At 48.7% G+C, this 26,438-nt stretch overlaps 8 protein-coding genes and 1 non-coding gene across 9 annotated transcripts; 2 read left to right on the top strand and 7 right to left on the bottom strand.

Annotated features, from left to right (window-relative positions):
- Window positions 1-130: 130 nt before the first annotated feature.
- On the top strand, window positions 131-1,257 carry FOBCDRAFT_50045 (Snf7-domain-containing protein; the record flags this gene model as incomplete). The annotated part of the gene is made up of 3 exons (XM_031187864.3): window positions 131-291; window positions 354-717; window positions 774-1,257. Coding segments are annotated over 3 exons (729 nt in total), but the record flags the coding sequence as incomplete, so codon positions are not given.
- Window positions 772-2,415, bottom strand: FOBCDRAFT_50043 (Fructosamine/Ketosamine-3-kinase). Its single transcript, XM_031187863.3, has 3 exons — window positions 2,024-2,415; window positions 1,282-1,969; window positions 772-1,233 (listed from the first exon to the last, which is right to left on the bottom strand). Exons 1-3 carry the CDS (start codon window positions 2,211-2,213, stop codon window positions 1,140-1,142), a joined length of 972 nt encoding a protein of 323 aa, XP_031035128.2. The 5' UTR covers window positions 2,214-2,415; the 3' UTR covers window positions 772-1,139.
- A 953-nt stretch (window positions 2,416-3,368) lies between these two features.
- Window positions 3,369-4,068, bottom strand: FOBCDRAFT_230155 (uncharacterized protein). The gene has a single exon (XM_059609826.1). The coding sequence runs from the start codon at window positions 3,914-3,916 to the stop codon at window positions 3,680-3,682; it is 237 nt and encodes a 78-aa protein (XP_059463684.1). The 5' UTR covers window positions 3,917-4,068; the 3' UTR covers window positions 3,369-3,679.
- Window positions 4,069-6,348: 2,280 nt separating this feature from the next.
- Window positions 6,349-8,347, bottom strand: FOBCDRAFT_50062 (ATP-grasp domain-containing protein). The gene is made up of 4 exons (XM_031187854.3): window positions 7,969-8,347; window positions 7,787-7,882; window positions 6,531-7,680; window positions 6,349-6,477 (listed from the first exon to the last, which is right to left on the bottom strand). Exons 1-4 carry the CDS (start codon window positions 8,020-8,022, stop codon window positions 6,434-6,436), a joined length of 1,344 nt encoding a protein of 447 aa, XP_031035119.1. The 5' UTR covers window positions 8,023-8,347; the 3' UTR covers window positions 6,349-6,433.
- Window positions 8,348-8,817: 470 nt separating this feature from the next.
- FOBCDRAFT_230166 (6-O-methylguanine DNA methyltransferase) lies at window positions 8,818-9,551 on the bottom strand. The gene has a single exon (XM_031187853.3). The coding sequence runs from the start codon at window positions 9,385-9,387 to the stop codon at window positions 8,899-8,901; it is 489 nt and encodes a 162-aa protein (XP_031035118.1). The 5' UTR covers window positions 9,388-9,551; the 3' UTR covers window positions 8,818-8,898.
- A 357-nt stretch (window positions 9,552-9,908) lies between these two features.
- On the bottom strand, window positions 9,909-10,019 carry FOBCDRAFT_t174. Its single transcript has one exon. It is a non-coding gene; the product is annotated as a tRNA-Leu (tRNA).
- A 302-nt stretch (window positions 10,020-10,321) lies between these two features.
- On the bottom strand, window positions 10,322-11,804 carry FOBCDRAFT_230167 (Fe-binding Fe/S cluster assembly protein ISA1). Its single transcript, XM_031187852.3, has 2 exons — window positions 10,896-11,804; window positions 10,322-10,843 (listed from the first exon to the last, which is right to left on the bottom strand). The coding sequence occupies exons 1-2, from the start codon at window positions 11,542-11,544 to the stop codon at window positions 10,806-10,808; spliced, it is 687 nt and encodes a 228-aa protein (XP_031035117.2). The 5' UTR covers window positions 11,545-11,804; the 3' UTR covers window positions 10,322-10,805.
- Window positions 11,805-13,839: 2,035 nt separating this feature from the next.
- FOBCDRAFT_263545 (major facilitator superfamily domain-containing protein) lies at window positions 13,840-16,018 on the top strand. The gene is made up of 3 exons (XM_031187850.3): window positions 13,840-14,772; window positions 14,820-15,504; window positions 15,565-16,018. Exons 1-3 carry the CDS (start codon window positions 14,203-14,205, stop codon window positions 15,816-15,818), a joined length of 1,509 nt encoding a protein of 502 aa, XP_031035115.2. The 5' UTR covers window positions 13,840-14,202; the 3' UTR covers window positions 15,819-16,018.
- An 832-nt stretch (window positions 16,019-16,850) lies between these two features.
- FOBCDRAFT_297542 (ras guanine nucleotide exchange factor domain-containing protein) lies at window positions 16,851-20,647 on the bottom strand (the record flags this gene model as incomplete). Its single annotated transcript, XM_031187846.3, has 2 exons — window positions 16,851-20,058; window positions 20,108-20,647. 2 exons carry the CDS (start codon window positions 20,645-20,647, stop codon window positions 16,960-16,962), a joined length of 3,639 nt encoding a protein of 1,212 aa, XP_031035111.2. The 3' UTR covers window positions 16,851-16,959.
- Window positions 20,648-26,438: the final 5,791 nt, after the last annotated feature.

Below are 26,438 nucleotides of genomic sequence, written 5' to 3' on the forward strand. Positions count from 1 at the left end.
ATCTTTACTAGGCAATTGTTCAAAATCTGCTCAAGGATTATGTCAACTTAGAGGGGCCTGGCTTATCGATAAGACCCTGGACCCCAGTATCAGCGCCGATGACGATGGTCTCCCTCGTGACAAGCGCTCGCTATCATTGAAGCGAAACCAGAAACTTCAAACTCCTAGCCTCGACTTGAACAGCCACACACCTTCTCCTAACAACCTCTCGACAAGCTCATACGCCACCAAACGCATCCCCACGATCCTCATCATGGGCGGAAACGCAAGTAAAGTCACAGCCCAGGACAAGTCCGTCGCTCCCACCCCCCGCGATTGCGCTCGTGACCGCCTTCAGTACTAACAATCCTCAGGGCCATCCTGGACATGAAGAATCAGCGCGATAGACTTCACCAATACCAACGGCGCATAACAGTCCTCACAGATAAAGAGACCGATATCGCAAAGCAGATGCTGGCCAAGGGCGACAAGAAGCGCGCTCTGTTAGCCCTACGGCGCAAGAAGTATCAAGAGTCGCTACTAGCCAAGACAGATGCGCAATTAGCTCAGCTGGAGAAGTTGACGAACGATGTCGAGTTTGCGCTTATACAGAAGGATGTGGTGTTTGGGCTGCAGCAGGGAACCAAGGTTCTGAAGGAGATTCATGCTGAGATGGGTGGGATTGAGAATGTGGAGAAGTTGATGGGCGAGACGGCGGAGGCTATTGCATACCAACAGGTACGTCACTACGATACTATTGTTTCGCGGTTCGAAATATACTTACATACTTCTAGGAAGTCAGCGATATGCTTGGAGGTCGTATCTCGAATCAGGACGAGCAAGAAGTGGAAGACGAACTGGAAGCTCTCGAAGCCGAACTCACAGGTCCAGCCAAGTTACCCTCTGTCCCCGTGGCGAATCTACCAGAAGTACAGAAGAACCAACCAGTTGAGGCACAAGCCGAGAGAGCGAAGCAACCAGCCATGCTGGCAGCATAGACGAGGAGCGAGACATTTTGGTTTCAAGGCATTTTGGACAGAGCATTTACATTTCGAGACGTTCTACTATACTTAGACTTTTGTGTATACAGCGGGTAACACGAGGCGTTGAGGCATTTCTGCATTTGAATCATGAAATACAGTATCTTGAACTTCTATCTGCTATGCGTACTTGCTGATGAGTTTCCTCATGATGGACATGGCGCCTCCTCGGTAGCCACCGCCGAACATGGCATAGTGGTTAAGGTGATGGTATCTGAGGCGATATTAGTATCTTGGAGTTTGAGGAAAAAGGAGGTCTTACAGTTCGTATAGCTTCACTCTGTCTGGCCACTCAGCTACGGGCTCTGCCTTTGGTACCAGCTCATGGTACTCTTTCCAGAAGTGGTTGGTGAAGCCGCCAAACATGTTCATGATGCCAAGTTCAAACTCGGAGTGGCCATATACAGCTGAGGGATCGTAGACAACTTCTTCACATCCGCCTTGACCTCCAATCTGCCCCTTGGAATGGTTCCCGCTCCATAGATCGCCATGGATAACGACAGGTTTGATGTTCTTTACTACATCATCCCCAATCAGCCGTGGCACAACTTTACTCGCAACTTTCTCAGCAACTTCTTCGAGTTCAGGATCAGAACCATTGTTGCGAACTGCCTGACGCGCGATATGTCTCAGACGGTTGTTAGCGTAAAAGTCAGCCCACGATTCCCGCCATGAGTTATCTTGCTCTGTAGCACCGCAGCATGTAGGGACTGGGAACCCAAACATTGGCTTGTCATAGCCTTCTGGGATGGGAGCAGGCGTTGTGTGTAGCTGCGCAACCTTTGAAGCTAGAGTCTTCCCTGAACCTCCAGGTGCTGAGGACCCCAGATCGAGAAAGTCAGTGGCGAGGAAATATTGGCCTGAACGACCTGCTAGAGCTCCATGGGCGTGAGATCTGGGACAGAAGTTTGGGACTGAGTCTGCTATGGCGTTAAGGGAGGCATGTTCACCTGAGCTCTGTTAGATCATGATATCAGATAGTTGTATATAAAACGTATACTTACCCCTGAACATAACCTCGGCTTCCTTCCCTGTACCAGTCTTGACAAAGTAATTCAAAGGCTTTCCGTCTTTCTCAGACGTTATCTTGAACGTAGAAGCAAAGCCCGATCCACCATGAGAGTTGATAGCCGAGTTGGCGGGGTCCAGCCCCAGGGCCTCAATGATAGCGGGGTCGACTTTCGTATGTGGCATGATATCCAGAGGTTTCGGGGGTATATAAGCGAGGTGATTTTCAGGTACACGAGTTGTTTGCGGTGTTTTCCAAACTCAACTTGGCTGGTATGAAGATGGGAAGATTGTGTGGGATGATGAGGTGACGTCAAAGCTTTGGTGTTAGTAATGCGAAAATATGCACGGAAGCTTGGAGCATTGCAACGCAGCGACTTATCCTGCTTATTTTTTCTGGAATAATGTAAGTACAGAAGGAGATATGATGTTATCATTTCATCATAGCAAGATGTTGCCGCAGCCGTTGTTTAGAGGTGTCCAAGCCGTGTGTCTTCAGTGAACAGACTGTTCACTGCCATTAAGCCATCTTCGCACTATGATCAATCAAATTTGTTATCGAGAGGACTAGAGAAAGAACTCAGTAGTCATGAGCAAAGTACTAAATCACTTTGTATCTCACTTGGTAGTCCCGCTGCTACTACAAGTTTTGATATAAAGGTTGAGGCTCACAAACTCGAGTCCGGAGCTTTAACTCGGAGTGAGTGGGGCCGGCCGGGAGCTTACTGTAATTCACGGCGCCGGTCTTTTGCATATCGGGCCGTCCTCCGGATAGTCTTCCAGAGAAGAAGACACCTCTCTTAAAGAAGAAACCAAATTCAAGTATGTGTGGGTTCTGGTGAAAGTGCGAGGCGAGTTTCTTGGGCATAGTCATCAGATTAGTGAATGCAGTAGGTGACAGTGACATTCTACATTGACAACAAAGGAGCTGCCCGCAATGAACCCATAAACAGTGATTCCTAAGCAATGAGGTAACCAAGTCAGAGATTATCTTATGACTTATGTTGAGCCAAAATGTGCTAGGCTTGTCATGCTCCTTGTTACATCCTTGTCACGAGTGAATGGGTGAGGATCTCAAATACTGTGACATTTGCAGCGCAATTCCATGCTTTTCTTTTGTGGGTGCCAGAAGACCCTAGATCTGTAGAGTACCTGCAGGATTTTCCAGATTACCCTACTCTTGGCCAATCTCTTGAATGGCCAGGTAGTTGCTGTGCGGCTCCTTGTCAAACAGATCCTAGCTGTTTCTACTGGAATCATACGGTTGTCTTCATGAAGAGAACAGGGGATAATCGGGTCCGACTTTTTGATGCTGATCTCACGTTCCGAGAGTGACAACAATCGACAGGCCAGTACTGTACTCTATTCAGTAGTATCAGGTACCCTATCTAACATAATAATACGTAAACTCCGCCTCGGAGCCGATCCGAATCAGCACTCCACCCATCGGATGAGCCCACATCGGCCCCGTCAAACCCAAGCCCAATCAATTCCCGTCATATTTCTGATGTGATAATGACATCCCTTGTTGTTTCCGAGCAAACGCCAATCGCAAGTAATGGTATAATCAAAAACTCCATGAGATAAAACTCGCTATTCGTTCCGATAGTAATTCGTCAGACCAGGGTGTGTGTGTGTGTGTGTGTTCGGTTTTATTGTTTGGTGGGGGTCTCGATGTATGAGGATGCAGCACAGGTTGTACCGCTGCTGAGTGATGCGTTGTCTGAGTCGACGGGTGATGATGGTGATGAGGACATGGAGAATGATGCTGAGTTATTGGAGTGTGAACCGCCGTTGAAGCAGGTCGTGCATGGGCATAGAGGGTTGTTTGTCATTGGTGGTGGAGGTGCGCAGTGACGAGCGAACCAGCTCTTGACTGAAGAAGGCATCTTGAGTATGAGTGAGGTTGATGTAGTTGTTGTGGTTGAAGTAATGTTGAGTAGTAAGATGAATGTAAGACTTGTCGAGCCTGAAGATATCTCAAGTATAAGATGAAGTTGTGTGTAAGTCGCTTGCTAAGATCAAAGAAGACAAGAATAAACTACAGTTCCACGACAGAATGAAGAGGATGTCTTGGGTATTTATGTTTCTTCATTTCTCAAACATGTGGGACCTACAACCAACCCGAGCTTCTCCTTTGCAAAAGTATTCTTTTCATCCATCAGAAATCTCGAAGCCATCCAAGCCCACCCCTGACCCATGCACGGCAACAAAATGGGGCAGCCTCCTCTTCTCAGCCGGATACCGAGAGACGTCCGGAAAAAGAGTGGGTTCGCAAATCTACATATCAAATCGCGATACCTTCACTTTTTACCACGTTCTCTTAGACGTTTTATATCTCCTCCTACGAATCTCTCTCTTGACCGAATTTCCCCAGAGCCAAGACCCTTTCTTACATGGGATGGATTATGGCGCGGTTTTTGTTCCCCTCACGAGAAATAAATCTCCATTTCCCCGCGTTTCCCCCCCAATCGTCGGCCTGGGGAAAGGGGGACACGTGCTAGACGGGGGATAAGCGCGGCAACTGATTAAAGTTGTGGCCTTATTTCGACGTGCAGTTGCATTGGGTTTAACGGCTTGTGAAGTTTGGGTGTTGCGTGTTGAGGAGGAAGTGGTTTGGAGGCGTTGGCACGTGAGATTGACGGATGATTGAGTGAGCTCACTACGAGACAGGACAGCAAAGCCATAGCATATAGGTAATTGGCTGTAGAGTTTATATTACTGTTTGTAACTGCTACTATAGTCTAATGGTAATGGTATCGGTGTGCTGTTTTCTTGAGTTAGCAAGCTGTTAGATATACTAAACTGACCTATACAACCAGTAACGGTTGACTTACACGCCTTCAAACTCACTTATGAAAACAACACCAAGTTAAGACAATTAACCGTTCTCGAGTCTCCGTTTTCTCCAAGTCACCCTATATTCCATCATAGCTCACCATCAGCCTCATCTATATAATCCCCAACATCACGAGACTCACCATCATCTACAGATTCCATCTCAGATACTCCTCCCGCGTCGGTCTTGCGTCGGCATTCGCAAATCCTACCTCACACCTCCCTTCGCCTCTATAAAACTTGCATGCGGCTCTTCCGCAGTGGATCTGGAAATGAAACCGACGCAATTCCCGCCTCGAACCTCAACGGAACGAGAACCCATTGGTTAGAAGCTGTTCCCCTTTTGCGGCTCGATCCGATGTCTTATCTACGTCAGGAGATTTTCATCATTGAAACGTGGGTCTTTGGCAAGGGGAATAGCCGAGGATAAGTTGGGAAAAACTTGTTCAGAGATTTCAGTTATGGTGAGTCATGGATATCTGTGCTTGGTTGGTATGATATGATAAATGTAGTGGAGATAAAGGGTGAGAAAAGAGAAAAGTCACGATATTAGCAGGGAGTCGTGGAAAAGTTGAGGCTGACTTTAGGTTGTGATGATGTGCGGCGAGGCGAGAGATCGCCAAGCCTTGCCCACGAAGGGTGCCTTTCAACTGCACCTCGATGATCTAAGTTATAGTATTCCCGAATGACTTCTTATTCTTTTTTGTTTCTTTAACTTGAAGAGGTTGTCCTAATACTCGTGTCCCTATTGTCTAACCCTTTGATCCATTATTAACACATTTTGTCAACGAGTTGAAATCATCCCATTATGAGCTAAGAATGCGGCTCTGAGACGATGCATGAAATTGGACCCTTACATCCGAGAGACTTATTAGCCGAGTCTGGACCGAAACATCGAATTGTCTTCTTATACATATTTAGTGTAACAGCCCATCTGTGACTTGATCTTATTCACTCAGTAAAGACTCGTCTTTGTTGAGAATGACTCTTTAGACATCTCAGCTGCTCTCATCACTCTAGAACCCATCACTGTATCACATGGACTCGATATAAGTCAAGGTTGGCTGTATGGAATACTCCTTCTGTTAAGCCTGGGGTCCAAGGTAACACGACAATAAATCTCGAGAGCCTCATTTTTTTGGCTGTCATCTCACGAGACATGACGAATCGTCACCTTTCATCTCACACACCACACCAGATCACAAATCACAGCATCAGGAATACAACAGTTGCAGGGCGTGGATACGCGAAAAATCATCTTGTTGGAGACCATATCGCCCGTCCATCCTTTGAATCATCCGTCCTTCTATCGAACCAATCGGACACATTCGAGAGCATCGAAACCATGTGTCTTTACGAGCAGCGAGCTCCAAAGACCGACCGATGCATGCTAAATTAAAAAAACAGGAATATCCACCCATGTCTCCCACTCTTTTTCATGAGTGTTTGTTTCATCTACTCTCGGTTTTGGTTGGAACCGCAGCCTCCTGGAGCTCAAGTCTCACATCTTGTTATTATATCATATCCTTCACCACTGCTCGTCTAACAGCATTTTCAAGTGGAGCTGTTTAGATACCGAGGGTGAACTCGACACCGACATCGATGTCACGGGCTATTCAAGTGTTAGCAATCAGAACAGACACTATAAGGGTCGAGGCAACTTACCCATCTTGACGACCTTGGACAGCTGGACAGCCTTCTCGGCGGCGGTTTGTAGGTCATCGATGGAGAAGATCTTGAGGCCGGAGTCGTTGATGAGCTGGTGAGCCTGCTCAACGTTGGTACCCTGGAGACGGGCAATGATGGGGATTCTGAGGTTCATGCTCTCAACGGTCTTGATGAGACCAGTGGCGATAGCGTCACATCGGACGATACCACCGAAGATGTTGACAAAGATAGCGGTGACCTTAGCATCGCTGGTGATGAGCTCGAAAGCCTCTCGGATAGCAGCAGGAGTGGCACCACCACCAACGTCGAGGAAGTTAGCGGGCTGGCCTCCGTTCAGCTTGATGATATCCATGGTAGCCATGGCAAGACCGGCACCGTTGACAAGGCAGCCGATATCACCGTCAAGCTTGATGAAGTTGAGGTTGGACTCAGCGGCGCGGACCTCATCGGGGTCCTCCTGGGTGGTGTCGCGCCACTCAAAGACATCCTTCTGTCGGAACTCAGCGTTGTCGTCGAAACCGAACTTGGCGTCCATGCAGAGAACCTTGTGGTCGGAGGTCTCGGAGAGGGGGTTGATCTCAATCTGGGTAGAGTCCTTCTCGGTGAAGATCTTGTAGAGCTTCTGGATGGTGTCCTTGGCCTCCTCGATGCACTGCTCGCTGAAGCCGAGCTTAGTGGCAATCTCGCGGGCAACCTCGTCGGTGACACCGACGTTGATGTCGATGTAGTTGGTGTTGATGGCATCGGGGGTCTCCTTGGCGACGGTCTCAATGTCCATACCGCCCTGGGAAGAGGAGACGATGACGGGGCACTGGTTCTGACGGTCCATGAGGATGGCGAGGTAGAACTCACGACGAGCAAACTTGCGCTCGCAAATGTAGACAGCGTTGCAGAGACGGCCGCCAGCGCCCGTCTGCTTGGTGATGAGGTTATGGCCGATCATCTGCTCGGCGAACATCTCAGCCTCGTGGGGAGAGTAGATGACACGGACACCGCCCTTCAGGCCGTTGTCGAACGTACCCTTTCCTCGGCCACCGGCAAGGACCTGGGCCTTGATAACCATATCATCGTTGCCAATCTTCTCAGCGATCTCCTTGGCCTCCTTGGCGGACTTTGCGACGGAACCCTTGGGGACACCAATGCCGTACTGTTGGTGGTTAGCAGCCGTGGTTTTTTAAGGGTGAGTCCCGTAGTTTGTAGTTCGTAGTATCGACGATCGTCAAGGGGGGGACTTTGAGTAGATAAAACCTTACCTGTCGGAGGAGGTCGGCAGAGAGGTACTCGTGAATGCTCAGAGCTCGTCGTTGTTGAACGCCAGGGAATCGAGCGGCAGGGGCAGCAAACTGGAGCTATCAAGCAACAAAGTTAGCGACAGTTTGTATGTCAAGCGCATCACCAAGCTTTTGTTTAGCAGGCAATAATAACTGGGACATACCTTTGAGGCGTTGAGGGCCGAAGCCACAGCACGACTACGGCCGAGCTTGAACATTATGACGGATAAAGGAAGAGAGGAGATTGGGGATATGATTGAGAAAGGGAGGGACTTGAGGGGATAAAGAGAGGGAGAGAGGGAGAGCGGTTTAGATCGTCACAAGGAGGTAACAGTAGAAAAAGAGGTTTTCGGATGACGAGGAAAACCAAATCCACGAAGCTACGGCGCTCAATCAATCAGGAGCCTCAGACAGACCACTAACCTAGGCTTGTGCTCTGTGGTTTGATCCACTATTTTGGGCACGGGATTTGTCGGGCTAACTTGGAGACAGAACCAGACAAGTATACGGAAAAAGACATTCACCGATTTGATAATGATATAATTGTGTTGAATTGTGGTGCATTTCATGTTTTATAATGCCTTTGGTACCCGTTTCCTCTCTACAAGTGCCTCTATGTAATTGACTTTGTACAGAGTTGACCTCAACGTCCTCGGCGATGCTACAAAATATATCGCTTCTCCGAGCAAATGACACGACATAACATGACAACCAACACCTGTTCCCGCGGACTCGTCACATTTACATTGGATCTCGGTGACCAAGATCCAGCATCTACCGTCTTCAGGGCTCTGGCAAATCCACTTTTTTACTAACCGCCAAACCTGTTCCAGCGCGGCACAAGACTACCGAGCTGTGAAAACCGGTCATGCAAATCCGTCTCGGGTGAGTCCAAGGTGAAGCACGAATAAAAAACGTTGTCGTTGGATGCTAAAACGTCTCCGGGTTTCGGCTACAATAGGCATGTTGTTGACCGTATTTCCCCCACATGGAGAAAGACGTCCAGTGATAGGATGTTGAATGAGGTACTCAACTTCATGATGTTCATTGTTGTACACAAAATAAAGTTAATATCTCATAGAGACTAAGGTAATTCATGTAAATCCACCAAAGGGTGTTCCTATAACCTTCCCCTTATCATCCCATCTCACCCCTTCGCCTCTCAAAAGCTTCCTCTTCTCATCAAGAGTGATTCCCTCACCATCTTTTGGCCACTTCCCCTTGAACCCACCCAGCGCACCTCCAGTAGCTACAACGCGGTGACATGGTACTTCTGGTGCAAATGGATTTCGTCGCAGCGCATTGCCTACAGCTCTTGGTGACGACTTTAAATGGGCGGCCATGATACCGTATGTTGAGAAGCTCCCCCGTGGAATCTGGCAGAGAAGTGTCCACACACTCTTCTCAAACGGTGTGCGAGTGGATGCTTCGATGAGAGCTAATTGAGAAGCCATGATTGTGGTGAAGTCAGCAGGTGAGGTCGGTGATGTAGGTGATGCTTGTTTCTTGGTCTTTGTGACTTTGACTTTGCGTTCTTCTTGGGGCTCTTCAAGGGGTCGCTTGCTTTTGGTGATGGCTGCCATAGCTCTCTCCTCTCAGCAGAGGTGGTACAACAAAGTGAAGTGCGTTGAACTATATGTAAGGGCAAGTTCTAAGTTGCAGGTATTAGCTATGTGATGGCTTGCAATGTCGATAGGAAGTCAAAGAGTAAACGGAAGAGTCACGATTTAAATCATGGTCATTAAAGATGCGTCACGTCAAAGGGCGTGGTCGACGCCAACATCTAGAGCAACACATATCGCGAAGTCATGTGACGCGCATCAACAGGCAGCCAGCCTGATGTGTTGTGCACGAATTGCTGACATATATGAAATCAATAAGAGAGCATATGATAATGAACATCAATGAAATGTAAATTATTCATTCCTTTATCGATGCAGACACGGAGGGTATCAGGTTCCGTCTCATACATAACATAACATAAGCTCTGCAGGCGACCTAGAATGAGAGACATCCATAAATACACGAGCGAGGCTACCTACACAGTAGCATCTGTAAATGTAGAGTAAAAAGCAATCATGGTCACGAAGAAACAAAAACAAATTGTCAAGATTGGGATTCGGACCCAAGAATCTTTCGATACTGCAAGAACCCAGTTAACTGGATAAAACAACGTCTTGAGTGCAGCGCCTTAGACCACCCCGGCCATCTTGACCTGATCCGCAGATGTGCTTTATGTAAGTAAGGGAAGCAAAGCGGGACTATACACCAAGCTCAAATCTGCCGACTGGTCTTCCCAATACTATCCCGACTCTGCAGCCTTGTTAGAACGCACCGTTTGAATCAGTTCACATTCAAGAACAGCTGGGCCCAGCCTCAGTATATCTGATCTAATACCCCAGGCTTTTGTGAAGATGTTGATACGTTGAGGCTTCGTGAGTCAGCTGTCACACATCTCCAGGCATCGCGTAATACATAATCTTGCCTGAGAGCTTCACATGAGAACGTTGTACAGAGGATAGAGAGAGAACAAGCAATGTATTTTATATGTAGCCAGTGCCGTTATACACATGAATATCATCAATCCAATATACTTAATCCCCTTAGCTGTGGCCATCTCATTACTCCATGTGTCTTCATTTCTGTACCAAAAAGCGGCACGCTGGTATATGTATGTATGTAAATAAGTTTTCTCAAACAGAGGGAGGTGATGTCTCCAATCTAACCCAACGCCAATGATTATGCCGATCCTAGTTACGGGGTTACTATGCCTCCTCTCGACGGCTCCTGTTTTTGGTTTTTACAAGATGCGACTCGCAAATGCTTCTATGCATGCTGTTTCTCGCTGAACTTTGATCATTTCCGGACTCTCGTGTCTCTTGTGCTGAGACGACGGGATGATTCTTACATATCCCTGTCGTTCAAGCATGAATGATGTCGTCTCGTGAGTGATGCTTTGTTTCGTATATACCGGTGCGATGACGAAACGCTGGCTTCCATTCTAGACCATGAAAGACTCTCCGCAGCCGCATTCCTCCTCTGAAAGGTCTGTTAAATATTATGACAATCTGTGACTGTCGTGGCAACTTACTGATGTTCGGGTTCTTGAACACAAACCGCTGGTTAAGCTTGTCCTCAACATAATCCATCTCACTCCCAATGATGCTAAACAGCGCCTTGCTATCAATCAAGACCTTGACGCCATCCTGCTCGACCGTCTCGTCAAAAGCACCCGGCTTATCAACATATTCAAGATTGTACGCCAAGCCACTGCATCCTCGGTTCCGTACTCCGACCTTGATGAGCTTAGGTTCCGGCTGATCCAGCAATTCTCGCAATTGCTCCACCGCAGAGGGCGTCAACTTCATAGCGGCCTTGCGCGGTCGTAGCTTAGGTCGTGGCCTGGCTGCCTTTGGCTTCTGAGCTTCTGTTTCGCTGAGCTTCGGAGCTGATGCCGATGCGGCGGGAGCAGCATTTTGCGTGGGCGCGGGTTCTTGTTGCTTAGGTGGTTGAGGGTGCTGAGGTTGTTGAGGAGGAGGTCGTGTCTCGTGGACCTTAGGAAGAGGATCAGGTTGTGTTATTGAAGTTTCAGGAACGTCGTCGTTTCTGGGAGGCGTCGAGGTATGTGTTGGAAGAGTATATGAGTGGTAGGACACAGCGAGAGGTCTCGACGTCGAGAACTGCCTCAGAGTGCATCCTCGTCGCAGGGCGATTCTCGTTATCGATCTTGAGGCAAACATTGTGGGCGCATGTGGTGGTGATGTTGAGGTTGAGGATTGGTATCAAGAGAGGCAAAGGTTTAGTGGATGGATAGTGGAGGCTTATGATTTCAAAGCCCGGCTCCTCGGTGCTAAAAGGCGTTTGTTGCCGGAGACCGCTGGTACGTCAGAATGGCTCCCCGATCTTGTCCGAGCGAATCAGAGTGCAAGAATTTGTCAGGCTCACGTGATGTTAATGGCCAGATTCAACAAAGGAGGGCCATGGCAATCATGACAAATAATGGCATCGGAAAGATATCATCATGGTCTTTGTATTTCTTTAACAATTGACCTGTGTAATGTCAGTTTGTTCGATTTGGAAAGTGTTGTCCAGAGAGCGCATATGCAGTATTACGTGAAGCTCAAATGTTTTCAAGATGAGCCGAAGAAGGCCATCAGGGTTTGTAATTCTGACAGCCACTTATATAAATATCCTTTTAGGGCAGGCTTCCAATTGGATTCATTGACAATGGATGTAAATTGTCGTTTGGTCAACCGGCGTTCTATTGGAGGTCTTGCTTACACCAGATTCATAAGCTAGCATGTCATCAACTGCCAACATGACAGGCTGTGCACCAGCATTGCTGTAAATCATCATGCACACTTTATTTAGCTGACGTTGTCAAAGTAGTACCTTGCATGTCAAAACAATCCTATCCAATAGCTTCTCGCTTTTATATAAGAGCGCAAAACGGGGGACGAGGACATTTATGCACAAACCTATACAATGTAACTACGCCAAAGCACTTTAGACACCAATTGATTGCAACAAGTCATGGGTACCGAGGACACGGATCGTCAATCATGACCCATGCATCAGAAGCGATTGTTATATGCACGCTCGCTAAACAGAGTTGCAACCAGATCAATGGCAGTTGTTTATCTCAACAACGTAACATGCATATCAGTTACTATCGCTATCACGATGCAGCAAGGCCAAGACTCCATTCTGATATCTCCAGCCCAACTCACTGTAACCAGGTAATCAATCAGTGGATCGCTTTATCTCGGTCTACCTGCTCAGAAGGAACACAACAACCCCAACAAATGCGGCTGAAGTGAAACGTAGTTAAATCCACGAGTGTCAAATCAGGCAGGCCGTGGAACCGTTCGACATGAGATATCGTGGTATCCGCAGTTTGGGCGAAACGTTACATGCGGATATAAATTAATTGGACCTCTCACCTCATGGTCAGAGCTTGGGGGAGATAGCTGAGACTTTGGGTTATCGTGATGAGTATCGGATGTTACGAGAAGAACAAGGCATTACCGGGGTCGGTGATATGTTCTAAAAACAAGATGGCAAGATGGCAATTTTCGTAATGAGAGCTGCATCTTCGTATTGGTATATCTATGTATATCTTGGGTGTTGTGACTTGAAGACAGAGAAAACGGTTGGTTATTGGTGTACCGTTCAACTGGTTACGGGCTGTGAAGTCTGGAGATTCGGTGCTGTCTGACCAATCACGGAGCTTCACAGTCGGGCCTTTCCCCTGGAAGACCCTAAGGTAACTAAATTGATCTGGGGTTTGGGGACAACTAAAAATGCCCAACGGCTTGTCTTGAAACGGCATCAGAAAAGCAACCATGAAATCTACAGTGAAATGTAAATGTTACTATCGCCAAGAAACATATCATCAAGTTCAACTTGCAGAGATAATGCAATCTATGACCTCCGTAGACCAAATCAGCCACCCTCCTCTCAGCCTGGCAGTCGAATCCACAACTGTTCTCACAAAGCTAAAGTTTGGTAGAACGTTACCAATGGGGAGCATCTGTGACATCCACGAACGTTACCGTTAGGGTACGCCACTCGAGTTGGATAGCCTCTCATGTTTGAGAAATGTTACCCCATGGAGACGATGGCTTTGATCTTGTGAATCTGGGGAATACCGTGGACGGCTTGGGAGTGAGTTTGAGGTGACATTTCTGAATGTAGTTTCTGTGGTGTTGAGATGCTACGAGTTTGAGGACTTGGCGGTTGAAAGCAGTTAACTAACTCTGCATTGAGGGTAACGGAATTGGCCTTTTTGCAGAGCCTCAACTCCTTGGTATCAATCTCTCAATTGTTATATGTAATACCTGACGGTGTCTTCACAAAGCATTGCATGTCTGCAATAACTGTCATCGTCGGCCTCGGCCGTCACGTCGATAATAATGGAAAATACGCCACCCACTGTAAGCGGATCGACACCCTCCATCCATTGTTGCATCTCCCCATTAACCCCCCTGTAACTAACCCGCACCACCCTCACGATTCCCCATCTTCCATCCATCAGCCATCCCATCTCATCCACTCTCACCACTTGACGAGACCCCTGGCAATCCATCCTCCTTCTTTTTTTCCCTCTCTTCGCCTTCTCGTGATACAGTTCCCCAATTGTAACTATCAAGGACGGGCAGGGGTCGGGTCTAGTTTATTTTTTGGGGGACCCTCACGATAGAGTACGTCGCGTGCCTGGATCTCTCCATCTTTCCTCGCGACTACTTTAATTCTGCTGCATCCGGGATTTATCTGGGTTTCTTGGATCTCATTCATTCATCTTCTTGTCTTCAATTGTCTAGTGAAGAATATCAATTGTCTTATACAGGGCATTGACCCTCATCTCAATCTCGAATATCAACATCAAAACACACACAATGTCCACTCACGAAAAGGAAAACCCCATCGCCCAAGCGGCTTCAGAATCCGCAGACTCGGATACACCAGGCTTCCGCCCCAAAGGATGGATGTACAAGACCGTCCGCATCGCCGGCGTTGACCTCTGGTACGCCTCGCCCAAAGTCCAACTCCTCATGGTCTCCATCGTCTGCTTCTTATGTCCCGGCATGTTCAACGCCCTGACTGGTCTCGGAGGTGGCGGCCAAGTCTCCAATGAAGCCCAGGACCACGCCAACACGGCTCTCTACAGCACTTTTGCCGTCATTGGTTTCTTCGCTGGTACTTTCGCAAACAGACTTGGACTTCGTCTGACTTTGTCCATTGGAGGTTTGGGATATTGTGTCTATGCTGCTTCGTTCTTGTGCTATTCGCATACCCAGAACATGCCCTTTGTCGTCTTTGCTGGTGCTCTCTTGGGTCTTTGCGCTGGACTCTTGTGGGCTGCTCAGGGATCTATCATGATGTCTTATCCTCCTGAGCAGAGCAAGGGACGATACATCTCTTGGTTTTGGGTCATCTTCAACATGGGTGCTGTCATCGGTTCTCTTGTGAGTTACTTCTATCTATCCTTTAGATCTCCACTAACAAATGAAAGATCCCCCTTGCTCAAAACATCAACAAGAAAGCTGGCCCCGTCTCCGATGGCACATACGCCGCTTTCATCGCTCTCATGGCCATCGGTGCCGTCCTCGCCCTCATGATCTGCGACGCCGACAAGATCGTCCGTGAGGACAACACTAAGGTCATCGTCATGAAGAACCCCTCATGGAGCACTGAGATCAAGGGTCTGTGGGAAACACTCTCCCGCGCCCCCTGGGTCGTCCTCCTATTCCCCATGTTCTTCTCCTCAAACATCTTCTACACTTACCAAAACGTCAACATGAACCTCGCTCAGTTCAACGTTCGCACTCGCGCTCTCAACAACTTACTCTACTGGCTTGCTCAGATCTTTGGCGCCCTTATTGTTGGATACGCTCTTGACGTCTCTAGCGTCCGTCGCAGTGTTCGTGCAAAGATCTCCCTGGTCGTCCTCTTTGTTCTGACCTTTGCTATCTGGGGTGGTGGCTATGCCTGGCAGAAGGACCAGCGACCTCGTGAGATCGCCATGAACCCTGCTAACGAGGATGACAAGATTGACTGGGATGATGGTGCTCACAAGTTCCTTGCTCCCATGTTCCTCTACTTCTTCTACGGCTTCTTCGACGCTGCTTGGCAGACTTGCATCTACTGGTACATGGGTGCTCTCTCCAACTCTGGCCGCAAGACAGCCAACTTTGCTGGTAAGCCCCAATCATCCTTCTCACATGTGTCCATACCGGAGCACTAATTCATCAAAACAGGCTTCTACAAGGGTATCCAATCCGCCGGTGCTGCCATCTTCTGGCGTCTCGACGGCCTCGGCAAGCCATTCGACACTATCTTTGCCGCCACATGGGCCTGCCTCGGTGCTTCGCTCGTCATCGCCGCCCCCGTTATCTTCATGAAGATCCAAGACTCTGTCTCTGTTGAAGAGGATCTCAAGTTCAGCGACGAGAAGATCGAGGATGTCATTGTCGCACCTACAGATAAGAAGATCGCCCTCACAGAGGCGTAGATAAGGGAGAGAGATAAAAGGGACTACTATTTATAAGAATACTTAATATTTTAATGATATATCGGCGTTCAGCATGTATGCATTGGGGAGTTGGATGGGTCACGATACCCATGGATTGGGTTATTGCTTGACGATGTATTTGCATGAGGCAAGTTAATGAAGATTTACGTTTATATCTAGAGGTATACATGTGCCATCAATGGCTTTGTCTTCAACTTTCGTTCCTGCATATGATTGCGGCTCTACCATTATGCTCACCAAGTGACGGCCATATAGTAGACTTATGATACTCACCTCAAGTTAGTAGACACGTTTTATCACAGTTGCAGAGGAAACAAGTTTCAAGGACGATAGATCCTAATTCTTCTTTTTGTTCTTCCTATTCTATTGCAGAATACATCCATTTTGTCTTTCTTTTCCATCACCTGTCCTGCCTGTCCAGTCCTTGATTCACCAGACTCCTTTCCCAGAAGTTCGATGATGAATAACAAACATAAAACGACAAGCTTGCCGTCTCTTTTTCATACAGTGAGAATCAGATACACTCGTTTTCGCGCCAGCGGCGTTTGAGAATACATTAAAGAGAAACCCAAGGATAGAAAAAATAAAACAACCCAGGCACCCATGATCGTTTGCAAGCCGTTTTCGAATGCACCCGTGCCCAGAGGTTATTTTTCCTTTTTTCCACCGCCCTGCCCCATCTTCGCCTGAAGAGATAATACAGGGATGCAAAAACCAGGAAGAGAATGGATGTGAGAAAGTAGAATGTAAGAATGCGGGATGAGCTGTACCCTGAAATTTGGAGGGAGGCCGACGATCTCTAAAGTGAGTGTCGAACACCAAAGGACCCAGCGCTCGCGCTTCGTGATAAGATCCTTGAACAAGTTCCACCCATGGGAACCGAGTTGAAAACCGTAAAACATAAATTATCAGACCCAAATGTAAATAACGCCGTTGTGCTGATGGATATAGAGGTCATAAGGAACATGACGATGTTTCCCATCTGCTGAAAGTAGTTCAAACAAAAATGGGGGGTATCAAAGATGAAGTAGTTACTGGTGGGAGGTAATATGTGCGTGTGATAATGGTGAAGGTAAATTGCTGTTCAGTCCAGTAAGGATCTGATGCGATAAGCAGAATCTTATATCTGGGTAGGAGTTGGTGTTGAGGTGCCTCGGTCGCGGGAGATCCAGCTGAAGAGGTCGGGGCGACCACCTCCAACGCCAACGATGGAGGCAGCGGAGGAGTCAACTGGAGGTCGGCTAGCAGTCTCGCGAGGCTCGAGGAGGAGACTCTTGCGGTAGTAGGTGACTTGGACATTGCCCTCCTCACTATCACGGAGATGGCTGATCTGAGAGGACATCCAGTCCTGCATATCAGGCACCTCAGTAAGTCTGTACGGGATTTGGAATCGCTGAAGCTCTCCAATGATCTTGGCAGTGCGAGTATGCTTGTCAAAGTTGACAACAGTGATGCCACCGTTGCCATCCTCCTCAGACTCAGGGCCGAGACACATTTGCTTGGTGGCAGGGTTGCCAATGTCGACAAATGTCAAGTCGGTCAAGTACATGCCAAGGAAAGGCAGGCAAGGAGGAACGTGGTCGTGGAGTCTTGTTCGCAAGACCTTGTTGTTCTGAGAGGGCTCGACCAGATCCTGGAGGTTCTGGAGCATGTCCTTGCGCTTCGTGGAGATGGCATCCCAAGTCTTTCGGAGGCGACTGATAGTGCTGCTGTTGAGACTGCAGATGATAGCCATAAGACCGTCGTAGTTGTGGAGCTCAAGACACTGGTGAGCAATCTTGATCCATTGCTTGATAACCTGAGCACGCTTCTTGACCTCTTGCTGCTGGAGGATAGTCTCAGCGACGAGGTTGGAAAGATCAGTTGACAGAGAGGACATAGCCTTGACATTGGGAGCGGCGACGCCACCATTCTTCATCCACTGAGAAGCAAGAAGCTCCTCAGGAAGGATGGAAGAGAAGATGTTCATTTGCTTGATGGTCAACTGGCGAGCCAACTCGAGAGGGTCAAAGTCAAGAATGCTTGGCTGAGCGGCGCCCATCTTGAAAGCAGAGAGAAGGTTGAGCTGGCCCTTGGTGATGGCAGGAATGGGCAAAGGAGTGTCAGCTGGCACGTATTGAGCAATGGAGGTATTGGTCTTGCCCATTGAGGAGACAAGTCGGGGCACCAGAGAACCCTCGCCTGAGACACGCTGAGCAAGCTCAAACAGACGTCGACCAGCAGAAGGCAGAGAGGACGCCAGCTTGTGTTCAGCAAAGGGGATGATCAAGTCAAGAGCATCGCGATCGGTCTCATCCCTCCAGTGGGACTCGAGCCAGCCCTTGAAAGCATTGTATACTCTCAAACGGACAGGTCCAGCCACATGAGGAGAGTCATTGACATAGTCATATCGCTCAATAAGCGCTTCAGCCAGTCGGACCGGTGTGCAGAAGAGGCGGAAGGTGAGATAGAAGGTAGAAACAAACATGGCATCAGGAGTAGATTCGTGGGTTGTGAGACGCTCGACAAGAGCGGGGAGAGAGCCGCCAGTAACCTGGCCCTCCTTGTTGAACATGAGCTCGTGGGCAAAGGTCTTCTCCATAAGTCTTGACTCGACATCGACATCCTCCGAGCTTCCACCATTGCTCAAATTCGACAGCGAAGGCTGCTTCTGAGGGGCAAGGTTCTGCTCAGGAGTGGTAGCTCGAGTGGAAGATTGCGAAACAATGCTGACCTCAGAGTCACGGCTGAGGTAGGTGGCACTGCTACCAGCGCTGGAAGCAACCATACTGTCGAACCGAGAAGAGGAGTTGAAGTCGTTGTCATTGTTATCGACAGGACTGTATTCCTCGTTGGCAAGGAGAGTGGTAGAAAGCTTGGGAAGGGGAGGGAGAGAAGGTCGTAGGGAGGAGATGGAGGATGCAACGCTGGAGACGTTGTCATCGGCAACTGACGACCGTCGAGAAGAGGTGGGTGAAGGATGAACGGTCTGTTCATCAGTAGGTGTGGTCACCTGGGGAACCTCAGGAAGAGGCTTATCAATTGCGACAACAGTGAGGCGACGAGCATGTCCGTTAGATGAGTTGGAGGTTCGGTTGGAACCGGCAACGCTGACAGCGTCATTGTGTTCTGAAACAGATGGGGTCCTAGCTCGCTCCTCGGTATCGATATCTAGAATGCTGAGATCAATTCCAAGGCTGCTAGTCTCGAGCTCGAATTCAAAATCGCCAATGCGCTCGATAGCGGATTTTGCCTTGGCAACGCAATCTCCAGCGGCCCTAACGCAGCCCGTAGCGGATGCGAGGAGCATTGTGTTGTCATGGGGCATAATTAAATCGGCATCTTCAGAGGCAGCGCTGACAAGGGTATCGCGGGCAGAAAAGACTAGATCTTGGATTCGGGCGAACATGGTGGATCGAGCTCGGGCAAGAGCCTCAGAGCTGGAGTTGATGTGGTCATAGACGCCGTCGATTACTGCAAGCAATTCTCCACCTGAAAGTGCAGACTGACGGATCGCTGATGCGAGCTCGGGGCGCGACTGTGATTGAAGATGCAGGCGACCAATGAAAGATCCCAGATGAGACAGGAACGTATCGTGGCTGCGGTTCAGGCGCTCAGTAACTAGATGATGGGCTCTCGACACTGAAGATGGGCCAGCAAGAGACACTCGGTGCGAAATAGTGGCGGACAGGCGGTGAGCTTGAGCTTGGGCTTGCGAAAGGCTTCCCTGAGACAACCTGTGAGAGCTCGGGCCAGTACGACCACTAAGTGACGATAATCGCTTGTTGAAGATGGACGTTGATGTTTGAGTTGTCTCGCTCGATTCAGAGGCAGCGACACTGGCAGCAGCTTGGGAATCTGTGTCATTTATGCTTGTGCTGCGTTGGCTTTGTTCATCAAAGGAAGACTGATCAGCGGGTGGTGTTGGCGGCACGTATGATTCTTCGAGCACTGTATCCATAACAGTAACAGCTGAAGGCGCACGTGCCCTTCGGTCATCCTCGAGCACATCCATAAAGCGAACTCCCTTTGTTACAATTCTAAAGGCTTTGAGAATCATCTCGTCGATGATATCATTCACATCTTCAACGGGAGCGATTTCGAGACGTTGTGTCTCTTGCAATCGCTTGGCTGTCTTGACTAGGGATGATAGTTCAGAGAGAAGAGACTTGCGGCACTTGCGCAGAGCATCGTTCCTTTGAATAAAGGTAGATTCTCGGTTGAGACAGTTTGTTCGTTCCTTTGTACCGTTAGAAGTTAATTATTAGAGTTAACAGAGAATAACTCACCAATAGGAATCGAACACCCGCAATAATGCCCTTCATGAACTCCTGGTTGCCAAAGATCTCCTTGTCATTGACTGATGTGCTTCGAAGCAGATCCCAAAAGTTCAAGAGAGCCTTTAACAAGTTGCACATGTCATCAGGCTCGTAAGCCTCGCAGTAGTTGGTCGGTAACCATCCTCGGGCACCCGAGACAAGTAATGTACCATCAGCCCATCCATTGGTGTGAATAGAGTGCACGAGAATCACATCACCCTCGTTAAGAGGTAATGTCACACTCGAGTCGGACATGACATAACTGGGGTTGAAAGGGTAGAAGGCTCGCAGGAAGTTGTGGAAGACTTGGGGAGGGATGTACTGAGGTGAAGGTGAGAGATCCTCCTGCGAGCCATTTGGTGTAGCGGGGGGTGTCATTTGTGATTGTGAGTAGAGAGTGTTGTCGTTTTCTGAGGTCGATGAAGCATCTCCAGATGATTCAGTTCGTGATTTGGCGATGGTAAGAGGAGCCACCTGGAGACTGGCTCGCATGGGCTGGTCGCTAAACATTGCGTGCGATTGCCGCTGACAATCGATGTCGCCGTTTAGATCATCGGGGGATGAACGGTTAGGCCGGTGGATTTATACAACCACTCGAACCAAGAAATGATCCGACTCTTCCTGTACTGTGCAGTCCTTTTCTATCCCTTCTTTAACAAGCAGTCGTATCTGAATATCCAAGAGAAGAGTGCAGGTTGATGATGAAGCTGAAGTAACGGAACTCGATATCGACGATGGTGTAAGTCGTGGTTATGATGTTGGTATCAAACTCGATAGATTTGCACCACAGCAACAGGAAATCGAGGAGGGAGAACTCGGTTGGCTGGGAAAGAAGAGAAATGTTAGCAAGTCACCTGGGGACGAGGAGTCGCGAATTCAATTGATTGTTTGTGGGAAATGTGATGGAATGAAGGGAGACGATGTCGAGAGGGTTGGAGGGGGCCATGAGGACTTGTCGAGGAATGGAATGTTCAGAATCGCAGGGGGGACCTTCTGCAAGGCGTAGCTGTAGCGCCCACGCAAGGTACCTAGCAAAAGACGTTTTAGAGGGGGTTTCAGGGCGTAAAAGAAAGACGTTGTTCCTCTGTGAACCCCAGGCTCCAAAAAAGCAAGCACATCCAACGTCCACCTTAAACGGTTTCTCGCGAGGTGCCCATATTTTCCGTTGCTTTGCTTTGCATTGCCCATGCTCTTATCATCCCATGTCAAATCATTCAACAATCATCTCTTGGACCCAACCCAACAGCTCGTGACTTGTCTCGCCTGAATAGTGCATTGCATGTAGTCTGGTCCAGTCCTGTCATGTCTGTCTGCGGCACGATCCGCCCATGTGCATAGCCTGTACGCTTCAAGCCCGTCTGTGCATTGCAGCCGACATACAGTACCTGCGTGGTTGTGGGGAGAAATAAGACAATATGGAACGATGTTGTGTTGTGTTATGCTGTGTTGAATGGAGTGTGTAGACAATTGCAAACAAATCTGCCACTGACGCCTTCGACTCTCTTTTTTTGGCTCTTCCTCTTGCTTACCTTTACTTCTTAACACAGAGTGATGAAGTCGATGTGATCACTCCAATCTAATTTGACCAATTACAATTAATCGTTATTTGTCGTCGGTATATCGTTGTCTGGTTGTGCCGACTGGGTGTGAGTCAGGTCATTCGTCGAGTTCGCGTTGAATGGAATGCTGCGGATGAGATTGGGCGACAGGAGTGGAGAAGCAGCAACGTTCGAGATCTCAACGGTCCAAGGAGGGTATCAGATTAGGTGATGACGAATTATTTTGGTTGTGGTAGAGTGCTGCTGTTGTTGTTGTTGTTGTTGATGTTCGACGTTGGTGACCCAAGAGTAGAAGCAAGTCGTAAAAGTGAAAATAGACCAGACCGTAAACCAAACCCAAGCACACACTTAACACAAAACAATGAGATGGAGAGGAGATTGAGTACGAAGGATAATGTAAATGGTATAAAGTCGAGTAGAGTCGAGTCGAGGGGAAGAGATGGGAACAAGAACACCGTCTACGTCGGGGTCTGGGGAATGCCGTGGTATTATCACCTTAACTTAAGTTAGTCGACGACCCTAGTAGTCGTTTTTGACGGATGGGAGTCTTGTTCTCTCTCTCTCTCTTGCTCGGTGCTCTGCAGTTCCTGGTGGCCACCACACACCCACGTCTTTCGTCAGTGAGGTGGAACCGTCTCTCTCTCCCAGTCCAGGGGGTCCTTGCCTGTCCCAAGTGGGAGTTCCAAGTTCCAGGGGGTGGAGGAGATAGCGTACGGGTCGGAGTGGACTCCCATCCATGGTCAACAGTTGAATTGACTTGACTGTTGGATTGAGTGCGAGGGTGATTGACCAGGGCAAGGTACGCGGGAAGATAACCCCACGCCCCCAAGTCTTCTCTCGACAGTGAAACGACCAGGGGGCAACCAAAAGGTAGCAGGGAGGCTGGCTCTCAAGGTCAGAGAGAGAGAAAAAAAAAAAAGAGTGGCGCTCAGTGCAGTGTCCACGGGAGGGATTGTGCCCGGTCTCAGCGGGGCTCTCTTCTTCTCTTCAACCTAACCTGACCTAACCAAAGGTGACCTAACCTCACCAAACCCGACCTTAACAGTTCAGCGGAGTCTGTCTGGTCCCAGGGGTTTGGGGGCCTCCCGGCTGAAGAAGCTTTCGTCCCCTGTTGTCTGGGTACCGTAGCTAAGGCTTCCGAGCCGATGTCAAGACCCAGGTATCCGGCAGTACTTGGCTTGGGTGAAGCTCTCAAGGACATACAGAAACACGGGTTGTTTAGTTGTGTAGGAGGATGCGACCCTTTGCCGCACTACGGAAACCATCAGAGTCATTATCGCCAAGCTTGGGGTTTATGTCTTGAATCATCCCTCAGCAAGAAGGGAGAATAAATCACACGAGCACTCTGGACTTCAAAATGTGTGTCTACGTATAGGTGTCATATCATATGCACGACCAAATGCACCAAAGCAGCTAGAAAACGCGGTTTCAAAAAACCACACGATAAAATTCCTCTTAAAGCAAAAATACGATAAACTCGGTACCAAATTCCAGTAAACTTCAGAGATCATCGGTTCTAGTCCCACTCACAACATCTCCTCTCGTCGCCTCTCCTCTCTCATGCATGCATGCACAGAACTTTAGGATACTCGTAAATGGATGGCCTTGCAGGAGAAACGTTGGAATGCCCACATCACGCAGCGGCCCTTTTTTGAGCGAGCAATTTTTGAGTCAGGAAAAATCAATGTGTACTCTATGTGACTGAATCTGGCGGGCTGCTTTGTGGTAGTCTCATCACATGAACTATTTCTAGCTTCATCTTGTACTTTGCGTGACAAGTTATCGGATTGGATGCCACATACGATCGGTATTTTTAGCCATCACACATTCGTAGATTAACTGAGATGCACTTTTTGCCTATTGAACGATGATCAATAACTCTTCCGCCACCACCCCGGACTTGATCAAGCCTATCATTTATGCTGACCTGTATATAATTTAATATGTAGATACTGTAAGTTGTCATGAGATACAAAAGGTGGTGTTGATCGAAGTGCCGGGTAGCTGATAGCAAAAGTGGGCCTAGAAACCCTTTCAACAAGGGGGTAATTCCTGGCTGAGATGATTGCGCCAAGGGCGCCGCAGTACAAATAAACAGAGAGACACAGAGAGAGAGAGAGAGAGAGACTTGTAGGTGCCTCGTTTACTAGTCGTGCTCTGGTTTCTTCGTTCCTGGCCTGGGCCTGCAGACGATATGCAAGATGGGCAAACCAATGCATTCTCCTGCGTCTCGCTTCAGCACCACAACGGAGCCACGGATTGATCGATGCGATGCGGTCTGCCGTCCGGCCGCTCCATGACCAAAGCCAAAGCCATCCATGACAGGTCCATCACGAGTTCCCGCCTGACAGCCCAGGGCATGGTAAGAGTCGACCACCCGGGACGATGCCATTCCTTGAATATCATGGAGACTCGAGCAATTGCCGTGCGGGCTCGATCAAGATTTTGTGGAACCTGCTCACCAGTCCCCTTTTTTTTTCACTTGACGAACGAACATCCATGATATCGTCTCTCAACCACGAGACCACTCAGCCGCAAGCTATTGCTGTCACCGACTCCCCGCCTCATGAACTTGCGCACAGCATTGACCAAGTCGATCAAACAAACTGGGACCCTGCTTACCATTGATGACATGGCCGAAACCGCACAATCCTTCCGTCTGACAGCATGCAGCCTCCGCTGTGGCCAGTGTCCGATGTCGCCTCAATGCTAGACAATCAATAGATCGTGAAGACTACCAAAAGATCAGCAATATTGAATTCCTCGTCAGCAACCAATATGAAACCAAGCTTACAGTATTAACCTCGGTCACATCACAAGCAAACAAAACGGCCAGATAACGTTCCCCTAAAATTCGAATTTCCCCGTCTTGTTGAATCGTCATTTACACCCCGTGCCCGCGCTTCCACGCCATCGAGCGTCTAGATGCCACCAAGGCTGGCACCAATTGCTTCATCTAAAGAGCCGGCTCCAAATTAGTCTGCCACTCGGCGCAAAAGTTAGCATGACGGCGCTCTTGTGGTTGATCAATGGCGTAAACGCTGAGCGCTGGGAGACGTTGCGCCCCTTTTCTTCTGTCCTTCTAGAGGCGGAATGTTTCCAGGAGTTCGGTGACGCTGGAGCTAAGCTTAAGCGCTCTCTGCGTTCTTTCATCTCACGAAGCTGGCCTCTCCCAAACGCGATCTGCCCTCAGCTCTTTAAATGAGGGTTTTCTTGTCATGCTTCGTCATCCACTAGCCGCTGATCGTTTTCTGGAAAGAAACAGGGTTCTCGCTTGGAATCAAGGAAACATACATAGCTGCTCCGAGAGTGGCATTGCTCATTTTAGTGAAGACCAGAAATTTGGACTTGCAATGGCTGTGCTCGATACTTAAGTTAGACTTCAATACTGCTTAGGGGCTCGCGCGTATGGTTCGACAATTGAATCGGTTTCGTTTGGGGCGGTGCCATTGAAGAATAATAACTTCGATCTGGCGTTTCGAACCATGGCTCTAGATGCTCCGGAACCCCGCGGACAACCGTTAAAACCGCGCGATGTGGCGTTTGACGTTTGTGTTTTACTGAGTTGATGCCATCATCACCACCATTAGCGATAAGTCTCTGAAGCTACAGTAGTCTTCAGCGCCTAATGCAGGGCCCATGACGACGGGAGACTCCAGATTGTGTGCCCAACTCCGGTGATTAGATATCGACAAATTGGGAATCATTTTGGGCCACGACAAATGGGAGGAGCGCAATGACTACCAGTTGGCACCTTCTTGGAGATGTCACCAAATCTGCCAGTCATTTGAGTTAACGGAGCAAGAACCTCATGGAGGCGCTTGCACCGGACATTTGCCTCCTGACTAAGCCTCACTTTTCATTGCGGTCGAGTGTCGCCTCGATAGAGCTTCAGGTCTCGTAAATTGACTTGACTCACCTAGGAAACTATTAGCTAGCAATAAGTCTCATTCATCGTTGAATCCTACCAAAAGGTGATGACATCCAGCGACCCGTGCCCAGTGGTTCGTCCAATACCTCCTCAAACTTTGTCTCTCGTGGCCAATAGCCCAGCACAGATCAACAATCGACCCTGATCCCTAGGCCTCCATTGTTCGACGGGCCGAAGGAAGATCATTGGCATCACCTTCAAGGTCAAGGTCACCGCATGGTCTCAGTTCCCAGCTACAAACCATTCATTGCTTTTTTTTTGCCTCCGTTTCCTGCTCATTCTCTGCCGCTTCAGCTCAAGGCCCTTGGGCCCCTCATCTTCACGCTACACAGTTCCTAGTGACATCAAACCCCTTTCGAACACCCTGCCAGGGGACCACCTACCGCTAGCTGCCAGAACTGCCAGGCCAGGGGGAGGGCTGTCTGATCCCTGACACCTGGTACCGGACCCCTGCTTCCGCGAAGCCTCCCCGGTACCAACGACGGCTTTACCCCTGTTCATATTCGTCCCTGTTATACCGGCTGGGTTGCAGTTTACCACAACGACACGATCAATTGCTAATTAATTAACGATTTACCACTGTCAATCGCGGCTTAGGATGGGCGTTCCCACCAATACAATTTCGCTCAGGTCTTTAATTTGCAGGCGTCATTGAACCCTATTACTACTCTACTGCAAACAATCTAATGTCAGCCTTGCCTCTAGCCTCAGCCGCCCACGTTAATCAATCACTGACATTCCCGACTGTAACCTTACCAATATGGTCTTGGTTTGCGAGCTACATTCTCTTCCTTCCTCCACAAGAATCTTA

Source organism: Fusarium oxysporum, chromosome VIII, assembly GCF_013085055.1.
Source record: "Fusarium oxysporum Fo47 chromosome VIII, complete sequence".
Taxonomy (NCBI): Eukaryota; Fungi; Ascomycota; class Sordariomycetes; order Hypocreales; family Nectriaceae; genus Fusarium; species Fusarium oxysporum.